The sequence below is a fragment of the Protopterus annectens genome, chromosome 11.part0 (genome assembly GCF_019279795.1).
Source record: "Protopterus annectens isolate FY-2018-M chromosome 11.part0, PAN1.0, whole genome shotgun sequence".
Lineage (NCBI taxonomy): Eukaryota > Metazoa > Chordata > Ceratodontiformes > Protopteridae > Protopterus > Protopterus annectens.
Window position 1 is genome coordinate 567,687,156 of NC_056745.1, and position 21,741 is coordinate 567,708,896.

At 35.2% G+C, this 21,741-nt stretch overlaps 1 protein-coding gene across 1 annotated transcript in view; it reads left to right on the forward strand.

Moving 5' to 3' along the window:
• OTOGL (otogelin like) overlaps positions 1-21,741 on the forward strand; it is a 3,472,886-nt gene that overhangs the window by 483,296 nt on the left and 2,967,849 nt on the right. The window contains exon 9 of the mRNA XM_044088067.1: positions 41-165. Within this exon, the coding sequence (XP_043944002.1) occupies positions 41-165 (125 nt within the window). The remainder of the gene's footprint in view (positions 1-40; positions 166-21,741) is intronic.

A 21,741-nucleotide genomic window follows, 5' to 3' on the forward strand; every position in this document is an offset into this window, starting at 1 on the left:
TTTAAATGCAAAATAGTTATCAGTTTTTTTACTTTAACAGGAATGCAAACAGAAGATATTGCTGTTCTTGGGAATAGCTGGTCCATAGTACTTCCACAAGAAGCACCCTGTGCCCAAGTTTCATATGATTTTCCAAGCCCTTGTTCCAGATTACGGCTTTCAGATGTAAGTGATTAATGACTGTAGGATTCACTTATGAAAAAGTATAATGTTATCTGTTATGTAGCACAGTTTTAATGATAATTTACATACACAATTTTCTGCAGTTTTTTAACAGCTGCCATCATTTGTAGTCACATACTTCAAAGAGGCGGTTTAGAAAGACAAGTACTATGCTGTTATCTAGTTTGACAGCTCTCAAAAACATTAGAGTATCATGTTGTTCAGAGAATACCAAAATTGTGTTACATACACTTGTATCTGTGGAGTTATGCAGTTTCACAAAATGGGAATGCCAAGGGTTGATGTCCTTCTATTGTAATAGAGGTTTTGCATATGGCAAAGAATGGCATTGCTCCATTGGATGTGCTCTGCTCATAACTTGTTAAACTGCTGTCAACATATTGACAGGCATACCTCTCAACTGTACAAATTTTTGCAGAATGTCCAGATTTTTGTTTCATATTTTTGGTCTGTTTCTTATAAAATTGTGGTTTTGTGGCAAATCATTGAGGGTTGAAGTAAAAAAATAATGACAGACACTTGAGTTTCAGACTTCATACCCTTCAGAAAATTTATGCCAATGCAAAACCTATTATTCTAGCAACTTTCTAAAATTGTAATAGTAATATTTAAAAAGTGCCCCTATTTTGGGGCCTTTGTCCCCCCATTATTTATGGCTTTGTCCAGATTTCTTGTTCTAAGAGTTTGAGTGGTATGCTGACAGGAGATAAGGGCCAACATTTTGGGGTTATGTTTTATGTTTCTGATTTGATTTTAGTAGTCATATAGTAATGAAACAGTTATGTTTACACTGCATCTCTGTTCATTTTTTTAATTTGTACTTTCACTCTACTGTCCAGATATTCTTTGGTTTTAGGGAATGTGAATCTGCTTTATCAGAATTAACTTTTCTTTGAAACTAGAAAGTAAGAGAGTACATAGGAAAGTATTACTGCTCAGCAAAATGTTTGACATTTTCCATGGATTTGAATGACATCTTTTGTGAAGGCATCCATTCCCCTGCACAAAGGTAACAATTCCACTGAATTTTCCATCTATAGACCTATAACTATCTTATGTCCTCTATCTGAGGTTCTTAATAATGTATCCATTCTCAGCTTCTTAATTATCTTAGCAACGGTAATCTTCTTTCTCAAACTCAGCATGATTTCCTTCACCACCATAGCACAATCACTGCCCTCCTCAGTTTTACTAGCAGCATAAACTTTAGTCTACCATAAACTTTCACAGATGTACAGGTAACCTTGTCTCTTCTATTTTCTTTTACCTATCTAAAGCTTTCTGTAGTTTCTCTTCAATAATTACTAACAAAATTTCTTCTTCAGAACGTGATCCCTTTTATAGTCTCAGAGCTACCTATAAAATAGGCAATAAGGTGTAAAATGGCAAAACAAATACTCATCATTTCTCCCTGTCTCCACTGGTGTTCCTTAAAGATCAAGCCTGGAACAATTGCTGTTTAACATATTTATAAATGATCTCTACACTGGAACCAAGCATGTCAGCGTGGTGCAATATGCAGATGACTCTGCCCTTATCTACTCATCTACTCATCTAACAAACTGTACTTTTGGCAGGTCACTCAAGAGTCCTTCTCATCAACTGAGTCATGATTATACACCTCCAATCTAATCCTAAATTCAAAGATATCCAAGATAATGCTATTTTTATCAAAATGAAGAGCAAACCTTTAGCATTGCATCAAAAGACAATACTACAATAGAAATACTATCACACACTAAATTGCTTGGTGTTACAATAGATGAAAACCTAAAATTTGAGCATCACATACTTCAAGCCAATACAAAACCCACCAAAAACATGCAGCGCTTTATTGAGCTAGTCCATATCCCTCAGAATCTACTAGGAAAACTATATAGTCATCCCATTTTTCCCATCACTTCTTAATGCAGCTCCTATTCTTACTAACCTGCACTCTACACATATAAACAGGATGCAGGCTACAATATAGATAAATTTACAACTAACCTTCCATCCAGAAAACATCACTGTGTTGTCCTTTACAATGGATTGTGCTGCCACACTATCTCTCCTACACACAGCTCATTACTGCACACAACCTAATTTATAAAACCAAAAATTGTCCTTTAAACATTTGATTTGATTTCATTTCTTTATGTTTTTTTCTCATATATTCATATCGCAGTTACTTGTGTGGTATTGCAGCCACATGAATCACAAGCGTATATATTTATATATATTTATTTATCTGGTACATTTAATTACAACATGGTAAGTTCCTGTTTCTCAACATTTCCTAACCTCCAGCCCGTTGTTTGGGGGGGAGAAAGGACTCTCATTCCTAGTGGTACATCTACTCACGGCTTATCCTGAGTTTTATTCTTAATAGTTCATTTAATTTATTTTATTTGATTTATTCACACAAGCTGCAGTGGATGAATAAACCAAGTTAAGTTTGGCCAGAAGCCGGTATTTTCCTCCGGCTTGAGAGACATAGATAACTACACGATACTGACACACAAGGTTTAATCTAGCTGTTTAATCATCGGCACAATCTCATTACTGCATGGGGTATCATCCTGAGTTGAAAAAACACTTAGATTGCTCACTGGAGGTATTATTGGCTTTCTGCAGTTCCCCGAGCAGCATACATGCATTCGGGGGTGGCATGGCTACCACCCGAGGACGGTATGATATGGGATTGTTGTGCTAAATTCAAACCCACACACATGCTATATAAACGTATAACTACAAATACATTTAAAGCTTATATGCTCATTAAAAGATAGAAATGGTTCCCACGCTACAAGCAAGGAACCACGAGAGCACGGGAGCAGTGTGTGTTTTTATATACATATTTTTATATAACTGTGTATTTTTATTTATAGATTAATTGTCTGTATTTTTATTTTAGTTTTTGTTTTATTATTTTTTTTGGTATACTACTGCATTTTCAAAAGCTTCAAGGTAATACATGGCATGAATGCAGTTTGATTGCCTATTCTGTATATTTTTACAAATGTCAATGTACCGACCTGACCCCCAGGGGACTTAGAAAGGCCTGGGGTATTAATTGTAATTATATAATAATATGGCTGCTTGATTACATATTGATAATGTATTCTAAACTACAGATTAAATATATATAAAATTAAAATGGGAAACTATAGCAACATTTTCCCGCCTGCATAATTATTTTACAATCATAGCGGTGCCTTGCAGCACAAATCCTCCAATCCATTGTTTCTGTTTTGAGCCCACCAAACCTTGGTATCAAACCACAGGCATAGTTCCCAAATGCAGCCCATTGGCCATGGCATACTATCCAAACCAATAACCTATTGCATATTCACAACCAATCAACCCCCTCCTAAAGTATCTCCCTGACCAAGCATAAACCTATACATAGTTCTCCTCTAATAGGCCAGTCACCATTGCGCTCAACCAACTAAAATTAATAGGCATGTTTTTCAATAACCAATAGCGAGCAATGATTACAGTCCATCCTTTTCTACCTAAGCCCATACCTTACTCCGCCCCTGTGGCTTCTTCTAGCCTATCCCCATAGCTGTAAGCCCTGATACTAACCTATTACAACCACTTACCCTGCTTCATTCTAATGGAAGGTGTTTCCGAGACATGTACCAATCATTAGACAGCAGGGTCACCTGTCATCCAATGATAGCAGGGGTGTCTTCCCATCCGCCCTCTCTACTATTGCATGGACCAATTACATGGCTCCTTAGTGGCCTTCCCACCAATTAGAACCAGAATAGTAAGCATTGAGGACATACAAGATTAAATCATATACAATAAAATAAGGTGGAATTGAGTAAAATTAAAATAAAGTAAAATATAACAACATAACAAAATAGAATAAAATCATTATCCTCCATTTGCCATTATTCTCCATTATTCTTCATTCGCCCTCACTACCATTGCATGGACCAATTACATGGCTCCTTAGCAGCTCTCCCGCCAATCAGAACTAGAATAGTGTTCTGCAGTCTTGTAAGCACGGCGGACATACAAGATTAAATCAAATATAATAAAATAAGGTGGAATTGAGTAAAATTAAAATAAAATAAAATATAATAACATAAAATTATTCTCTCCTCTCTGCCAAAACAGTTTATATTTATACACTATAGTATTTTATTAGTAACAGAGTTTAACACAATTGGAAACAGATTAAGAGTTACGGAGTTAAAATAAAATGCCCCGAAGGCTATGTTCCTGCTATTTACCAGTTACATTAGATGTTATGTTACTGTACGTGAACACACTTGTTTTTAATGACCACTGTACCCATATTTTTTCATTAAAGCACTCATCTGCCACGGACTTTACTTGTCTACTATTTATTTATTTATGGCTTGTTATATTTCTGTGTTTTTTGTTAAGTTTGTTCCAACGTGCACAGTCTAAGTGCAGGGTTTAACTCAGAATTATTTCATCCTGGTCCCTACTTCATGTATTCTTTTCCAGTTTCTTTAAACAACATTATCCAGCATTATTCACCTACCAGGGAACTGCACTCAGGAAATAAATTTGTCCTAATTTCTAGTAAATCTAAAACCATAGCTGGCTACTCACTTTACTCAAGTTATGCCTCTAAACTGTGGAACATCATACCAATTGAATTACAACAACTAGAAAAATCTGAAATCCTTTAAATCCAGACTCAAACAATACCTGTCCATGTCTTGGGTATATTCCTGCTCTGCAGCAGGATAATCATGCCACCTTATTACTCTAAGAACAATACCTGTCTCACTCTTGGTTATTCTCTTGCTCTGCACCAGGATAATCATACCACCTTATCACTGTAACTGTATATTCTTATAACCATTCTCCTTTTAACTTACATATAGCCAACATGCAAGTGCTTGCCCCCTATTCTGTATATATCATATGCATTCCATTTGTTTCTTTTGTTCATATCTAAGTATGCTCTTGGAAACTTTTTGTATTTTTCAAACCCACTTTGGGTATTATAAAATCTGTAATCACATTCTATGATTCCAATGTTTTATGTCTTGATATGTAAACATAGAGCTTTTTTCCTGAGCCTCAGGTGAAAAGGGATTTTGCTCAGTTGAACTATCCTGGTCAACAACTAGAAATTAATCACTCAATCAAATAATAAACAAATAAATGTCCCCCCCTTTCATGCCCCCAGATAGATCCTCACTATTGTATATCAAGTTCTAATCCCCACCTATAAATAATATTCCTTGTCAAAAGCTTACTATTTTTCTCCTAGAATTGTCTTAAGCTGCATAATAGTGGTTTTACATGGAATATAAATACATGCATGTGTAATCCCATTTCCTTGCCTAACTCCTTTCTACCACAAATCTACCCTTATTGTTTTTTTCTCTTCTGTCAGTGTTGGAGTCTTTCTAACAATTAGTGTTTTACACCCTTTTTCCTTTGTCCTTGGTACTTTGCTGAATGCCCATTTTGAAATCTTTTCTTTGGCAAATTTACATGTTTATTTCTGTTCAAATGCTTCTTCTGCAACATTGCTTTTTCACATGTTTATTTCTGTTCAAATGCTTCATCTGCAACATTGCTTTTTTCACCCTACATTTCTTAATATAACTCAGTACTGTTTTGCCTATACCTTCAAGGGCATGTTAACATTCCATATTAATATTGACAAATTAGCCATTTTTATAAAAAGCTATTACTCCCACATATTATACATAGGAGTTCTTTTTAATATATGTCTCTATCTTCGGTTCATAAATTCATAGATTATTACTAAGCAAATTGTCCTTTTTGAGCCATTTTAAGCCTAGCCAGTTATCCCATGTAATAATTAAACCCTGCACATTGTATCTGTAAGGTAAACACCTTAACCATTATGCCAGCTTCCCACCCTCCAGTTTCCATGAACACACTAATGTTTGACAGGCTGATTTGGCACATAACTATTTCTTCTCATCTCTGTTTGAATCCATATTGCATTTTCCTAGATTTTCAAACTCAATAAAAAGACTCAAGAAAAAAATACATATTTAAATCCCCTAACCCACTTTAACTTCAAGCAAACACATATAACAATATATACTTTGCAAAAGAGATATATATCCCATCAGTATAGGAGTAGTTGCTCTAAACTGATGTCTGCACCCCAGGCATTACTTATTCTAAAGTTAGGGTTAACTGTGCTGAAGTACATATTTCAGACTACCACATAAACTGACAAACGCAGGCTAACATCCCAAAAATACAAACTAATAACTAAAGAATGATGTCTAAGTGATGTAACCACAATGGAAACAGCAAAATACTGGATAAAAACTCATCAATAAAAAAGGCTGAGGACTTTTAATTAATTGTATATCGAAACTTCCTCAAAACCATTCAATACAAACAATTCCCTGTTTAAACATACTCAATGACCAATCATATTCTTAGTTACATTTAAAGATGTACACATAACACTTGTACTAGTAACTTCCCCCATTAAAATCCTCTGTTTAGGTTATATTTTCTTCTGCCTTCTTTCCAAACTATGTATTGACAACTGAAAAATCCTTATAACACGGTTGAATAAATAGTATATTTTTAATCTGTAATAAATAGTATTCACAACATAACAGCAATATGACTTTATAGCTTAGTTGACTTAAGCTTTAAACAGGTACAATTCACACATTTTCATTTAATCCTAGTGCTATATTAGCATTTGATTTCAGCTGCCAGTAAAGCTCTCTGTATTCAAGTAATGTCTACCAATAACCTCCCCTAGGGGGTATGTTAACTATGTCTATAATACCATCTCTAAACTTTTCAATGCCTGTACATGTTTCACTATGTTTAAACAAAACAGTATTAATATTTTTGATACATATGTCATGAATATGTTCCTATATCCTTTTCTAAAAACTCTTCTCTGTTTTCCCTATGTAAACACATGTGCAGGTAGAACATTGTGCTATGCATACTATAACCTTACTAATGCAATTTCCACCTTGCAAATGCTTTTTGGTTGGTTCAATAATAGCATCCACAACATCAAACTTTTTAGTGTGAACAAATTTAAAGCCCTTCTGAAACAAACTAAAATGAGTTGGAGTAATATTCAGATGACTGTAATTAAATAAGTTTTAACCCTTTAGGGTCAAAATAATTCCTCCACCATCAATAGTAGTCAATGTTTCTTCATTCTCACCCCTCCTTTGTTGGTGGGTTTTTGGTGTCCTTTCACTTGATGGCTGTAGTTCTGATAGTGTTGGGGTTCCATTTGCCCCTTCTTTTGTGTTACTCTTTGTGGCCATCTAAGCAGGGGGAATTCTAAAGGGTCATTTAAACCGATTGGACCAAATCACTCTTTTATGTGCTGACCCCATAATCTCCCCCCTATTAGTTTGGTGAACAGTGGTACATCCTCCATTGTTGTTAGTGCGATGGTAAAACTTATGTTTGTTCTTGTTAACTTTAAGTGAATAAGCTGTGTTGTCCCCATATTGTAAAAGATCCCTATTGATCTTCTTCACTTTCCTATTCCTAATGAACACATGCTGTTTATCCACTTTTTTAAAAACATGAAAATACAACTCTTCATAAATACCAAATAACATATTTTTGGTAATTTTTTTGTTTAATGTGCCAATTTCATTTAACAACCATGAAATCAAATTTTTGTTCCATAAAATAATTCATTCCATGAGTTATAAACCTTGCTTGTTAAAGAAACTGAAAAACATTCAAAAAAACATATTGGTCTTGTTCAACCCATTAGGGAACTTGTTAAATCACAGTCCCCATGGGACTATATTCCACTTAATACCACATGGGGGTGCAGATGGTATTTGGAGACATCTGGAAATGTTGGGCATTTTGAAAACATTTGACATTCCCGGAATGTTGAATTCATTGTGCAGCACTTTCACTGTTTTCAGCATTGTATTGAATGGTTCTAATGAAGTTTCAATATACAATGAAATATAAGTCCTCAACATTGTTTTTATCCAGTATTTTGCTGTTTCCATGGTGGTGGTATTACATATTACACACTGTGTTCCCTCTTACACAGATTGCTGACTGTTCTTATCTTATCTCTATTCCACCCCCATATATGAAAAACAACTTGCATACTTTCAGCAAACTTTAAGTTTTAGCATTAAAAAATGCACTGGCTATCTTTAGATAAATTAACTGAATTATACACTTATATTTAATGGGGGCGGCCACGGTGGTGCAGTGGTTAGCATTGCTGCCTCACAGCAAGAGGTTCTCCGGTTCGATCCTCGGCTGGGGTGCCTTCTGTGCGGAGTCTGCATGTCCTCCCTGTGGTCGCGTGGGTTTCCTCCGGGTGCTCCGGTTTCCTCCCACATCCCAAAGACATGCTGCAGGTGGATTGGACACTCTAAATTGGCCCTAGGTGTGCGTGTGAGTGTGCCTTCTGTGGAAGGTTGGGCACCGGGCTGGCAACTCGACACCGTAAAACTCCACTGCCATTCAATGTGCGGACAAGGTGATCCGCTGTGGCGACCCCTAACCGGGAAAAAGCCAAAAGAAGAAGAAGAAGATACACTTATATTTAATGCATTAAAGCTCTAAGGCTGCTAGGGGAGCAGCTACTTGAATAACTATTCACACAGTTTCAAACTTCATTTATTTTCACTGCACTGCTTGCAAGTTTCTCTTAAAAAAATAATTATACTGTATATTGAAAATTTCACTCAGAACACCCTCTTCAGATCTTTCCTGATTAACTACTTGTACCTGCATAGTCATTGCCTCTAACTAAAACATTTGGCTAATGAAAAAGAAAAAAAACCAGGCAGTAACTTTGCAAATATAAGAAAGAACTGTTGTAGATTTCAATGGGAATGCATGGCTAGGCTTCTAAATATCCTTAGGGCTTATTACCTTAAAAGGTACCTATACACCAATGAACCTATTTCACTCAGAACACACAAATCACTCCTGACTAATTGCTAACACCAGTGTGTGTCTTCTCTTCAGCAAAAATCAGGTACTAATGAAAAATAAATGGAAATTAACATTGCAAATGCAAGAAAGACCTACCATGTTTCATGTCTTTATCATTTTATGTTGTTTTCCAATCCTATTTGCTTAGAAAAATCTATTGTCTATAGCTTACACTAAGGTTATTTGTCTAGGCATCTACATTTATAAAAACAGGAAATTATTATCTTTTAATTCTGTATATAATATCATCAAGTCATTTTTACATCTCCAATAGCCCAAGATCAGAAATAAAAACTTTACCAAAGCTTTAATTTGCTTCTTTCCAGCCTTTCTTATCTTGTTATAATATAAATCCCAGATAATTTATAATTAAGAGAAAAGTACTTACCTACTTTAATATCACTAGCAGCTATAACAGTCACTGATTAAACTCTAGCTCCTCACATTTAAAATACATCTGACTACATACTGTATAACAATGCTTTACGGTATAACATGCACTCTGTATCACACCATTTTATACAAATATTAATAAGAACAAAAATGTTTTATCCACATCTTAAGTCCCTTAATTTTCCTTATAGACATTAATGACATAATGTGTGGTCTATGCTTTAAGGTCCTCCCACCATTTAATACAGTCAACAAATTTCCTGTCTTTTTCATCCACTAATTGCAGAACCACAGTTGTCATGTCTAAACTACATTTAATGGGATTGATACTATAAAATTCTCCAAATATTCACTAATTTCACATTGTTGCTGGTCTTCTTCCCAGACCATCTCAACCTTCCACTACTGGTCTCTGGTTTAAGTCCAAGGTACTCCTGATTCTTCTGTTTAATTCCTATGCTTTTTCATTTTACTCAAGCATTTTCCTTTGAAACAATGGAAAAGGTTTCCCTGACAAATTCTCCCTGTGGACTCTGTTGTTAGAAGATTAAGAAGCAATGTTCCCTTTAACTTGTGGACTCACTGTTTTAGGTGAAACATTTTTTTTTTATTTCCTCCTTAGCCTCTTCTACATCTAAACAGGTATTTAATTCTCCACAAAATAATATTCTGAATACAGAATTATATAACAATTTGAATCTTTGACCTGCCTTCAAAGAATCCCTGATTGCCACAATAAACTTGTTTCGCTTCTAGATGGTATAGAGTGAATAATCATATTCCGCCAACTGATTGCATATTTAATAGTACAGGTCTGGGATGCATATTAGCATGGAGCATATTATTGTTGTTTACTGAATTTAGCTCTCATTGAGCTTAGCCATAAATTATATAGTTGCATGTATTTAATAGGCATAACAGTGTTTTCTTCCTGTCCTGATATTGATAGGCTTTAAATTTTGGTACCAATACAAATACATTTCATTGGTGCTATTGCTATAAGTTGTAAATTGGTAGCAACGGACATCATGTTTAATTTTAAAGCATATTATCATGGTCTCTTATATTTTAGTTTGTTCAAAGATGCAAATATCTGTGACTACATTGTTTACATACCATTTAATAACACATCAGGCGACATTTGTTAATGTCTCCCAACTACAGAGTTAGTTAATTATCTTTTGTTACATCAGTTTAACAGGACCTTACATCTTTGTTGATTGCAATGATAGGCATTAAACTAAATGATGCATCTAAATGATTGTTGCCATTTTAATGTATTGCAAGAAATCTTACTTGTACTCTTAGTTTGTATTTCTCATGATGAAATACCTGTGTTTGTTTTCTTTTAACCACTTCTGACTGCTATTACTTAAAAATACTATGCATAGGTGTGATAGTTTTTATGAAAGTGTTGCCATTTTTTTATTGTACAACATTCTGCAGCCTGCTGCTACCTAATATACTAGTCTCACTAAATCTGTTGTATCAGTGGCATGTGCTACTGACCTTCTTGTATCTCGACACTCACAATTGGTATTCTACATATAAAACAATTGTGAGCCTGGTCATGCATACTAGGGGATCTATCACTGCCTTGATTTTTTTTTTCTCAGCCTATATATTTTTAATCCCACCCCACCTATTTCTCCTGCTACTGCACTCTAGTCTTAACCTCTCTCTTTTTAAATCCATCTATCTCTACATCACTAGCTGTAGGGAGCCCCACCCAATTACTCAACAAAACCCTGGCATTTATCACTCATGGAGTGACAGACCCCTGTAGTAAGACTGTATACATCAAAGCAGACATGTTTATATAATCTTGTACTTCTGAGCCCTTTTTACTATACTCATTAATCTCGACACTTATGATAAGCTGGATAGGCTAAAAATACTTTCTGATACTTGACAGAATTCCAAACTATTTTGACTATCCACACCAGATTCAACCCTGTTGTCTTCAGTGACACCCTTAGATCCCTTAATTAGTCTTTTCTCCATACCTTATCACTAGATGATGTCATTCTTAGATTTAACCCATTATTTCTAGACATTCTTAATAGCCTCACTCCCTTAAGAAGAAAAGTTAAAACTAACAACACCCACTGGCTATCCTATTCTGGTACGCAAAAGAGAGTTGGCACATACCTCATTCACTCTCTGCTCTATGACTCAATATAAACATCAGTATGCACACCTTCTTAAGATCAAAACTTGAGTTATGCTACAACAAAGTATCTAGGTTTGCAGCCAATCAGCCCTACAGCTCTCATTACTATTCTGCTCTTAAATCAGTAAACCGGCTCAGACTACCCAACACCTTGTAAACACTCAACTTCTCCTTGTTTATTTCATGAAATACAGACTATCTTCCTGTCCAGCAGTCAGCTTTATTCCTAATCATTATCTCCCAGATCATCCCCCTCTCTTCTGCAAAAAACAACTTCTAATAATCTCTAAGTCCAAAAATGTATTTTACATTTGTTAACTGGGTAGAGTCCGGCTGGGCAAGTAGTCCATTTTCAGTGGAGACCTGGGGAGAAAATCTCCATAACAACAGTACAAAAAGATTACAAAAATTTTTAAAAGATTTACAAACAATATACAAAAAGTTTGGCAGTTGCCAATAATCACACTTTACAAAAGGGAATGTAAAACAGAAAACATTACATTTCCTAAACCTTACTACAGACAGTAATATAAAACTCATTAGATATATAACTAAAAACCATTATGGTATTTTCGTTTGGTAGAAGTAAGACAAGAAGGTAGTAGCAGAATAGAAAAACATTTGATCAAAGGCATGTGAAACTAGCCAGGAGTATTACAGGGGCATAGCTATTGCTGAGTAAGGTATTCCTTTAGTAGTTTTTTGAAGCTATGACAATCTGTGTTTAAGATATTCTGAGGTAATAGGTTCCACTGTTTGGCTACTTTGAAGGAGAAGAGAGAGAGTCACTGTAGGAATTATGGGACTTTTTTAACCTTGAGTATAAGTTTATCGGATGATCTAAGGGTCTTGGGGTTGGTATTTAGTTGCACTAGGTTGGAGAGTGCTGGGCAGTTTTCAGGTTTGTGGATAATAGAGTGGGCAGTGATGAGCTGATTGAGCGATAACAGACTGGGAAATTCAAGCCAGTGCAATTTTTGAAGAGCAAGGCAATGATGGGTCCTGTTGGGTATATTAGAAGCAAATTTTGCTATTTTGTTATATCAGAAATCAACTAGATGTATATCAGAAATATATTGTAAAAAGCAATAAGACACAGTTTATACTTCAGCTGAGTGACCAAATCTTGGAACACAATCACTATAGACATCAGATTAATACCTATCATTCACTTATTCATCAATCCTTAAATTAATTATTTTCCAAAAACTGGTTCTGTACACGTATTACTCCAGGATGAAATAACTTTCTGTCTTCTTATTCCTCTCCAAATCCTGCCTGTCTTTGTGTATTACACCAAGCTGTATTCAACTCCTTTTTTTCTCTCTGTTTTCTGCCTTTTTTTCGTATCTTTATATTCCATTACCTTCTGTCTTTTTCTTTTTAACTTTACCTCCTTCTCTTCATATTCCCCTCACCTATCCCCAAATCTCACAAATTATATGTCTCCTCATTTGTACCGTATTCCTCTTTGAAAGTGACCAGCCACTGTCCTCTGGTGCTGTTACTATTTTGAAAAACAACTCTCCATGTTTTTCTGTTGCCATGGTTTATCAATTATATAATACAAGTGATTTTATTTATATATATATATATATATATATATATATATATATATACACACACACACACACACACACACACACACACACATATATATATATATATATATATATATATATAAAATTTATGTATTTATTATTTATTTATTTATTGGCATTTGTTTACTGGGAAAGTCCACTTGGCCAAAAGAACTCATTTTTAGTGAAGGCCTTGGGAGAAACGTTCCACAGTATAAGAGCACATAACATATGAAACAGTAGATAAAATATAAAACAACTGGAAGATGCAAACAGTATTCACAAAATAACTACTATACAACAGTTAAAAGTGTGCAAACATATGATATGTACAGATTTGTATAGGTGAATTTGTGTGTCTGCGTGTGTATATTTTTATGTGTATCAGAAAGCTTTAGTGTATTTTCCTAAAGTCTTTAATTATGAACTCTGTATTATAATTGCTTATATTATTCCTCTGTTGTACTCTGCATATGTATTAATTGTTACCAATCACTTACTAATGTTCCTTTTCTTCCTGAGCCTCAGCTGAAAATGCATTTTATGCCCAGTTTGATTTTCCTAAATAAATGACAACTAAATAAAAACAAATAAATCTACACAATACACCCCATCACTTAACAAATTCTTCTGTGGAACAACATAAGTCAATTTGCTTATGTATACTTTCATAAAATGAATGCATCTATTCTTTCCATTTTTTCTAGTATAGCAGAAAATCTCAATATTTGTATGCATGCTTTGTCTTCAAAATCTACAGTTTTCTAAACAGTTCCTGTTGAGAAGTATCAAGTTCAGCTATTCTTTCCTTCATTTCAGCTTCTGATTTCTGCAGTTGTATCAGTTCATTTGAATAAGTACTGATTCTTCTATTTTTCCAGCCTTTTGACGTTTGATGTTATATATTCTTCCAGCGTCTCACTTATTTTTCACACCTCTGAGAAAAAACATTTGATTTATTTTTTCTCTAAACCATCTCCTGCACTAAAACTGAAACATGAACAGCTTTTTGTGAACAGCCGAAAGTTTCTTCGTAGATAGAGATTTTTTTCAGTTTTCTGGTTGCTATTATTTTACTATCTCCAATTTTTTATTTCTTGGCATCCATGTAGTATATTTACTAGTCGGTAACTGAATTTTCTCCAAATTGATAATGTTTACTTGCTTTTTTAACAATGTCCCAGTTTTCACACTGACAGAGCTCTGACAAAATGCTGTTAATTTTGCAGCTGTCTTGGAACTATAATGGATTTGTATTGTTTTGTGAATTTTTAAATAATATCCCAATGCTCATTCTTGTCACTAGTTTATGACAATGTGTTATATCCTCTGTACTAGTTACGATTACGTCTAACTTAAGCCTTGGCTTAGTGGTTAAGTGCTGTGACTATAGAAATCAACATATTTTTACTGTAAAGAACACAAACTCACCTATTATTGAAGGAGGCAAACATAAAAAAGCGATGAATGCAAATATTAAAAATGCTGAATTTTTACTGCACATTTGAATCAAGTAAGCAGGTTGATAGAGAGGGAAATGTGCAACAGACATTAATGAGATATGTGCTTCTAATCTCCTCCATGACCTTTGAATTGTAGGCCAACAGTAATGGTTAGCAACATCACATTAAAGAACAAGACAGTTTTGTAAAGCTTGTGTTATGGAAGAGTAAAAGATGGAATAACATGAACTTACTAGTCATATATGTCATGTTCAAATGTAATGCACTTACTATGATATACATCTCCATGATTCAGGTCCAACCACTTCAAATGCAAGGACTCGTCATCGCAGGTGGAATTCATGAGCCACTTACAGGACATTCCTAAAGTTCAAGCTCCTGTCCTCAATCCCAAAATGCTTTGGACTTCCTTCTTCTTTCCAGATCAAGTTTGCCAAAGAATGGTGATATTCATTACTAAATGTGTTCCTCTACCAGTGACCCAATAAAGGCGTTGGGTACAGCAAACTTGGCTGATGCAAAGGGATACACTAATTGACCGGAAGGGGATGAGTGAGAGCATGTTGAAGTGGAAAAATATATATCATAAATATATAATGTTATACTAAATACATAACTTTTGTATATTATAAGATCAAGTCTATCCACTTGAAATGCTAGGGCAAAGTCTCCATTGGAACATCTTGGGGTGGCATCATGACAGAACACCACAGAAGATGGTGGCTTCAAAGGAAGACCTGGACCTTGAGATCAAGTTCACCTTATACTACCTTGAAAAATAATGCAATGATGTCCATGTCACAGCATCACAAATGTCACCTACTGAAGGGTTTTGATGTTGAGATAGAGCTTCTGGAATGAGCTCACAGTTTACCTAGTATTGTCACATTGCTTGATGCACTCCGACAGTCACCTAGACTGGGCAACTTTAGATATCTTTTCACCAATTCTTTTTGCAGTTAAAGAGGTAAAAAGCTGATCACTTTTCTATTATGTTTAGTTCTATGCATATAGACTCACAGCTGTTTATGAACATCTAGACAATTGAACTTGTACTCACCCTTGTTAGAATATTCAGGGTAGAAAACTGGTAAATTTATAGACTGATTGAGATTAAGGTCTGAGGCTACTTTAGGCTTAAAGGCTTGGTTGGGTCTCAGTCCAGAGTCACAAGAGAAGGGACTGTAGCTCTGAAACCTTCCTGGCTGATGTTATTGCTACTAAGAAGAAGGTCCTTCATGAAAAATTTTCAGCTCTGCTGTAGTCCGTGGGTCAAAGGGAGAACACTTTATTAGTTTCTCCAAGTTGAGATTTCATGAGGGAGCATGGTCCTTAAAATGTGATCTGTGAAAGAAGGCCTCCATAAGAAAGGTGGCACCCTTAAGAAAGGCTTTACAAACATTTGATAATTCTATAGATATGGAGTTGAATGCTTGATAAAAATTAGAGACAGCCACAAAGAGTACTCTTAGGTAGAGAAGCTGAAAAGCTTTTCAAGGTTGGCATTCAGAACTGAAGGATAGGTGGAGTAAGAGCAGTGAAATTATCTACTCCCTGAATAGTTGCCGACACAGAGAATTTTATTCACTTATACTCTTCTTGCGGAAGGTTTTTGTGCTGCCATCAGAAATTGGACAGGTGCTAGGTGGGTATGTAGGGTCTCTGACCAATAAAGAAAATGGAGAAACCATGTAATTAACATGAGAAAAAATAGCTCTTAGTGATGGTTGCCACTTGGATGGGAAATCAGACCTGCATGAAGCTGTAGAAAAAGGTGTTTCTTTATCATATGTCAAAGACAGAAGGGGACTAAGAGAATGACTTTGGCCTTGTACATTTTGGCTTTATGTAGACATTTCATTATTAGAGGGAATAAAGTAAAATTATGCAGAAACTCTGTAAGCCACTGGGTGACCAGAACATCTGACCCCGAGGGGGGGATAAGGGAAAAGAAGTTGCATTTCATGTTGGTCAGAGATGCATACAGACTGCAACAGACCAGTTAACTAAAACATCATCCGATGTGGTTTATCTTACTGATTATTCTTTCAAAGGAGAAAACCACTAAAAAGGCAATTTTAATAGTACTTACATTTGATTTTTGCGTTGGCATTCAAATGATTTGTCCCTGAGAATCATAAGTAGTCATAAAACAGCCAAATGTGATAGTAGTTTTTACATTCTTGGGGATAGGATGTCCAGTCACTTAAGCAAAATCCATGGTCCCATATTCAGTGAGATTACTAGCATACCAGTCCATACTAGGTATATTTATTAGATGTGACTGATGTCATGGTATAGAGTGATGTTGCCCTGACTATGACACAAGTTCAGGAAGTGGCCCCAGCACTAGAGGTTCCAGTTGGTAAGGGATTGGTTTTTATTAAAGTTAAGTGTAAGGTTAGGGTGGTAATCTTAACCCTAATTGGGGCCCCTTCCCCCAACCCTAAACATATCCTTTACCTTAATAAAAACCTTTCCATAACACAGATAATATTATGGGGGGGGGGCAGAACTGTATATATATATATATATATATATATATATATATATATATATATATATATATATATATATATATATAGTGTTGTGCTTGCTGTGCACAAGCTGACCAGGTAGGCTCTCAATTTTGGGAGATAAGAATTGCAAGACAGCTGTATCTTATACTGTTTTCAACTTTTAATCACCCTGTAGAGTTGCCCTTCTATCTTAAATGTTTGTGATCTTTTTGACCGAATCACGTAGTTGTTGGAATGGTAATTAGCAATGTATTGGTCAAACCGTACCTTGTTACGGCTTGATTTTATTGCATTTTTGTTCTAATCACATTTACCTAAGTAATTTGCCAAGCTGTAGCCAGTTCTTGCTGTTCTTAAGTACTCAAATGGCGAAAGCAATTGTATGTGTCTATGCTGTTTAAGTAATGAAAGGGATTGTATGTGTTTATGCTATTTAAGTAATGAAAGGGATTGTATGTGCTTATGCTGTTTAAGTAATGAAAGGGATTGTATGTAATGTTGAAAGTGATTGCATGTGTTTATACTTACTTTGAAAAGGATATACTTATAGTTGCTAGCTTCTCCATGCTGTTTAAGTGTTCAAACATCGAGAGGGACTGTATGTGTTTATGTTTACATTGAAAAGGACATAGTTATAGTCGCTAGCTTCTCCACCTAATTTGTATGTTTGTGCTTACATTGAAAAGGGCAGTTATAGTCGCTAGCTTCTCCACCTAATTTGTATGTGTTTATGCTTACATTGAAAATGACATAGTTATAGTCGCTAGCTTCTCCACCTAATTTGTATGTGTTTATGCTTACATTGAAAATGACATAGTTATAGTCGCTAGCTTCTCCACCTAATTTGTATGTATTTATGCTTACATTGAAAAGGATATAGTTTTAGTCGCTAGCTTCTCCACCTAATTTGCTGCATCTCTTAGCAAAGAAAGTACAGTTGTGTACACTTACCGTAAATGTAGATGTTCAAGTGTATTCACTGTTCATGTTTCACTGTTGCAGTCATTACATTAGGGTTATCTGGTTGCAGTAGCCCTCAGTCGGCCTGATTAACAAAGTCTTGGGTCCTACATTGGTTGCTGTCTCTTCTTCCGTGACGTCAGGTCATTTATTCAAACAAATTACTGGAGCCACCACGATGGTAAAGAATCTTTAATTATAAAACAGAACGAGCGCTTTCACGCACCTAAAAAGTGCGCTTCATCAGGTTACAACAATTCATAAAATACTACTGTTTTTATACATATCCATGCCCCAGTTAATGAGCCTTAGTGGCGGGAAAACAGTTCTAATTAATCAATTTAAAGAATCAATTAGATATATCCTAGGCAACCTTAAGACCAAGGCCTACGGTGCATATAATATTGACATATCCTACAATACAAGTTCTGCCAAAGAATGCAAGTGATCGTATATTTACTCAACAAAAACTACCTTGTTATTAAGTATTTAAAATCAGAACCTGAGTTCTATTATAGTATATTCACTAATAACATTTCTTATATATTAAAACATTCTATGAAAGAAACAGAAAAAGGAAAAGAAGGGGGAAGGAGGGAAAAAGTGGGAGGGGGGGGAAGGAAGGAAGGAGGGAAAGGGGGGGGGACGGAAAACTAAAAAATAATGACAGAATAAGAATAAATAACAAACATGGTATAAAAATAGCAAACTCATATTTAAATGTAGTCTGTATAAATTATAATCACTGTTATTCAGTAAGACCATCAATATATAAAAGGATATGTTTATCCAAATCAATAATATAACATATTTAGTAACATGCTAAGAGCAAGAAACAGAAGAAAGTTCTTTCCAAATGATAAGAGTGACCCATGAGGGAGTAGCTATCTTATTCAGTGATGTCATAAGAGTGTAAAATTAATTACTTTATCTAGACCATGATGTATTTTAGATACGGAAATATAAGGTCACAGAAGAGCTGGTCTAATATTGAGTGAGGTATTGAGGCCAGGTTCTAAATGTGCCCTGAGTGTTAAAATCCATCTCAACTCATATAATTCTAGTGTGCCTAATGTATCACCTTCCCTTTTGTTAGGGTATAGAATCTGAAGAACTCTAAATCTAAAACTATGGGCTGGAAACATCTGACAGTGTCGGGCTAGTACATTATTTTCATTCATTTTCCGTATATCGTATATGTGATTGTACACCCTATCTTTAAATCTACGTGTTGTCAAGCCCACGTAAAATACATCACAACAGTCACATGTTGCTAAGTAAATTACATTGGTGGTGTTACATGTGGCATAAAAATTGGGGGTAAAATTCACACCTAGTTCCCTGTTTATATAATTCTGTTCTTTTGTTATATATTTGCAGATGCAACATTTATTGCAAGGAAATGTTCCTTGTCTAAAGTTGGTTCTTAAATCTTTAGGTATATAAGAAACTCTTTCTTTACATAAAATCCTTTTTAAGTTGAAACAATTACTATATCTGAACCTGGGATAGTTACCTACTATGTTCATCATTTCTTTATTTATATTTAGCAGTTTCCAGTTCTTAACTAAAATATCTTTAATATGCTTGACATCATTAGAATATTTGATGTCATAATATATTATACCTTTCTGAAATCTGGTATAATGTCCATTTGAGGGCCTATTCATAAATCCTCTTTTTGAGGCATTCAAACTATCGTTTCCATGGTTCATAATTAATTGATTCGGATAACCTCTTTTTATAAAGCATTGTCTCTGGAAATCTAAGAGGCGTTCTTTTTCCCTATCGGTATTACAGAGTCTAGTAACCCTCTCCATCTGATTTTTAACTACATTTGGAAAAATGTGCCTAGGATGCATACTTTCATAGTGTAATATTCCATTTTTCCAACAGGGTTTCCTATATAATGATGTAAAAAACTCATTTTTATCATTTTTAACTATAGTGATGTCAAGATAGTTAATACTAACCAGGGAAGCCTCATATGTAAAGCTCAAAAAGGAGGTGGTGTTCCCCATATAATTTACAAAATCATTCAAGGAATCGATGGTACCATTCCAAAAGAGTATGATATCATCTACAAATCTCCTATAGTAAATGGCATTATTAATGAAATTCTCTTCATTGAATACGTGTGTCCTCTCCCACTCATAAACTGCTAAATTCGCATAGGCATTCGCACAGGGGTACCCATGGCTACCCCCCATGCCTGCCTATATATATTATCCCGATATATAAAGATATTGTTGTTTAATATTATATCAAGCAAAGTACAAATAATAAACTGCTCATCATTACTAATGTTACCACATTCATTAAGATGTTTCCTGACAGCCTCTATACCGAATTCATTCGGTATACTGTAAACAAACTCTTAATATCTAGAGTGACCATAAGAGTATCTGATGTTACCCTGTCAAGTAATGATTCATCTTTTAAATCATCTAGCAGTTTGTATGTGTTTTTCAGAATAGTAGGTATCTTCTCCACTAGAGGACCAATCTTTGATTGTACATATTTTGATGCATTCTCCGTTACCCATAATTTGCCAGATACTATCGGCCGCAAGGGTGGTGGATGAATTCCTTTATGTATCTTCGGCAACCCCTTTATTATGGGTATCAAAGGTGCCTCAATGTCAAGAAACTCATATAGGGACTTATTGATACACCTAGACATTAGAAGGTCGTATAGCATGTCATGAACATTACTAATAATTGAGACAACTTCTGATTTACATATTAGAGAATAGGCAACATCATCATTAAGCATGTTATTCATCATATCATTATAAAAGATAGAGTCCATTATTACAACCCCCCCCCCCTTTATCGGCAGGTCTGAATGTCAAACTGTTGTCTTTACAAAGGGTATCTAGGCTTTGTTTCTTACCGTAAATGTAGATGTTCAAGTGTATTCACTGTTCATGTTTCACTGTTGCAGTCATTACATTAGGGTTATCTGGTTGCAGTAGCCCTCAGTCGGCCTGATTAACAAAGTCTTGGGTCCTACATTGGTTGCTGTCTCTTCTTCCGTGACGTCAGGTCATCAGGGGTATAAAACATGCAGCCGACATCATTACATCAGTTTTTCTTGCCCCAGATGTCAGGTGCCCCCCTAATGGGAAGCAATTAAATCTATAAATATACAAGGTTATACCTCAAACAAAAAAGCAAATACACCAAAGAGAAGAGGTATAGCCAAAATAAGTCAGGGGACTGGAGGGAGGGCAACCAGGACTGCAACAGTGAATACACTCGAACATCTACAGTTATGGTAAGTGTACACAACTGTACTATGTTCTTCGTGTTTCACTGTTGCAGTCATTACATTTGGTTAGATCCCAAAGCTAAGTATGGGAGGAGAAATTTAGATAGCATAGGACCAGCTATAAGGTCCTGCAAAACTGCAGTGGCAAAGCCAGCTCTGGATTTAGAGAAAATTGGAAAATGGTAATGCTTGGAGAAAGTATGTACAGAAGTCCAGGTTGCAGCTTCTAGGATGTCCTTGGTAGGTATGCCTCTGAAAAAGGC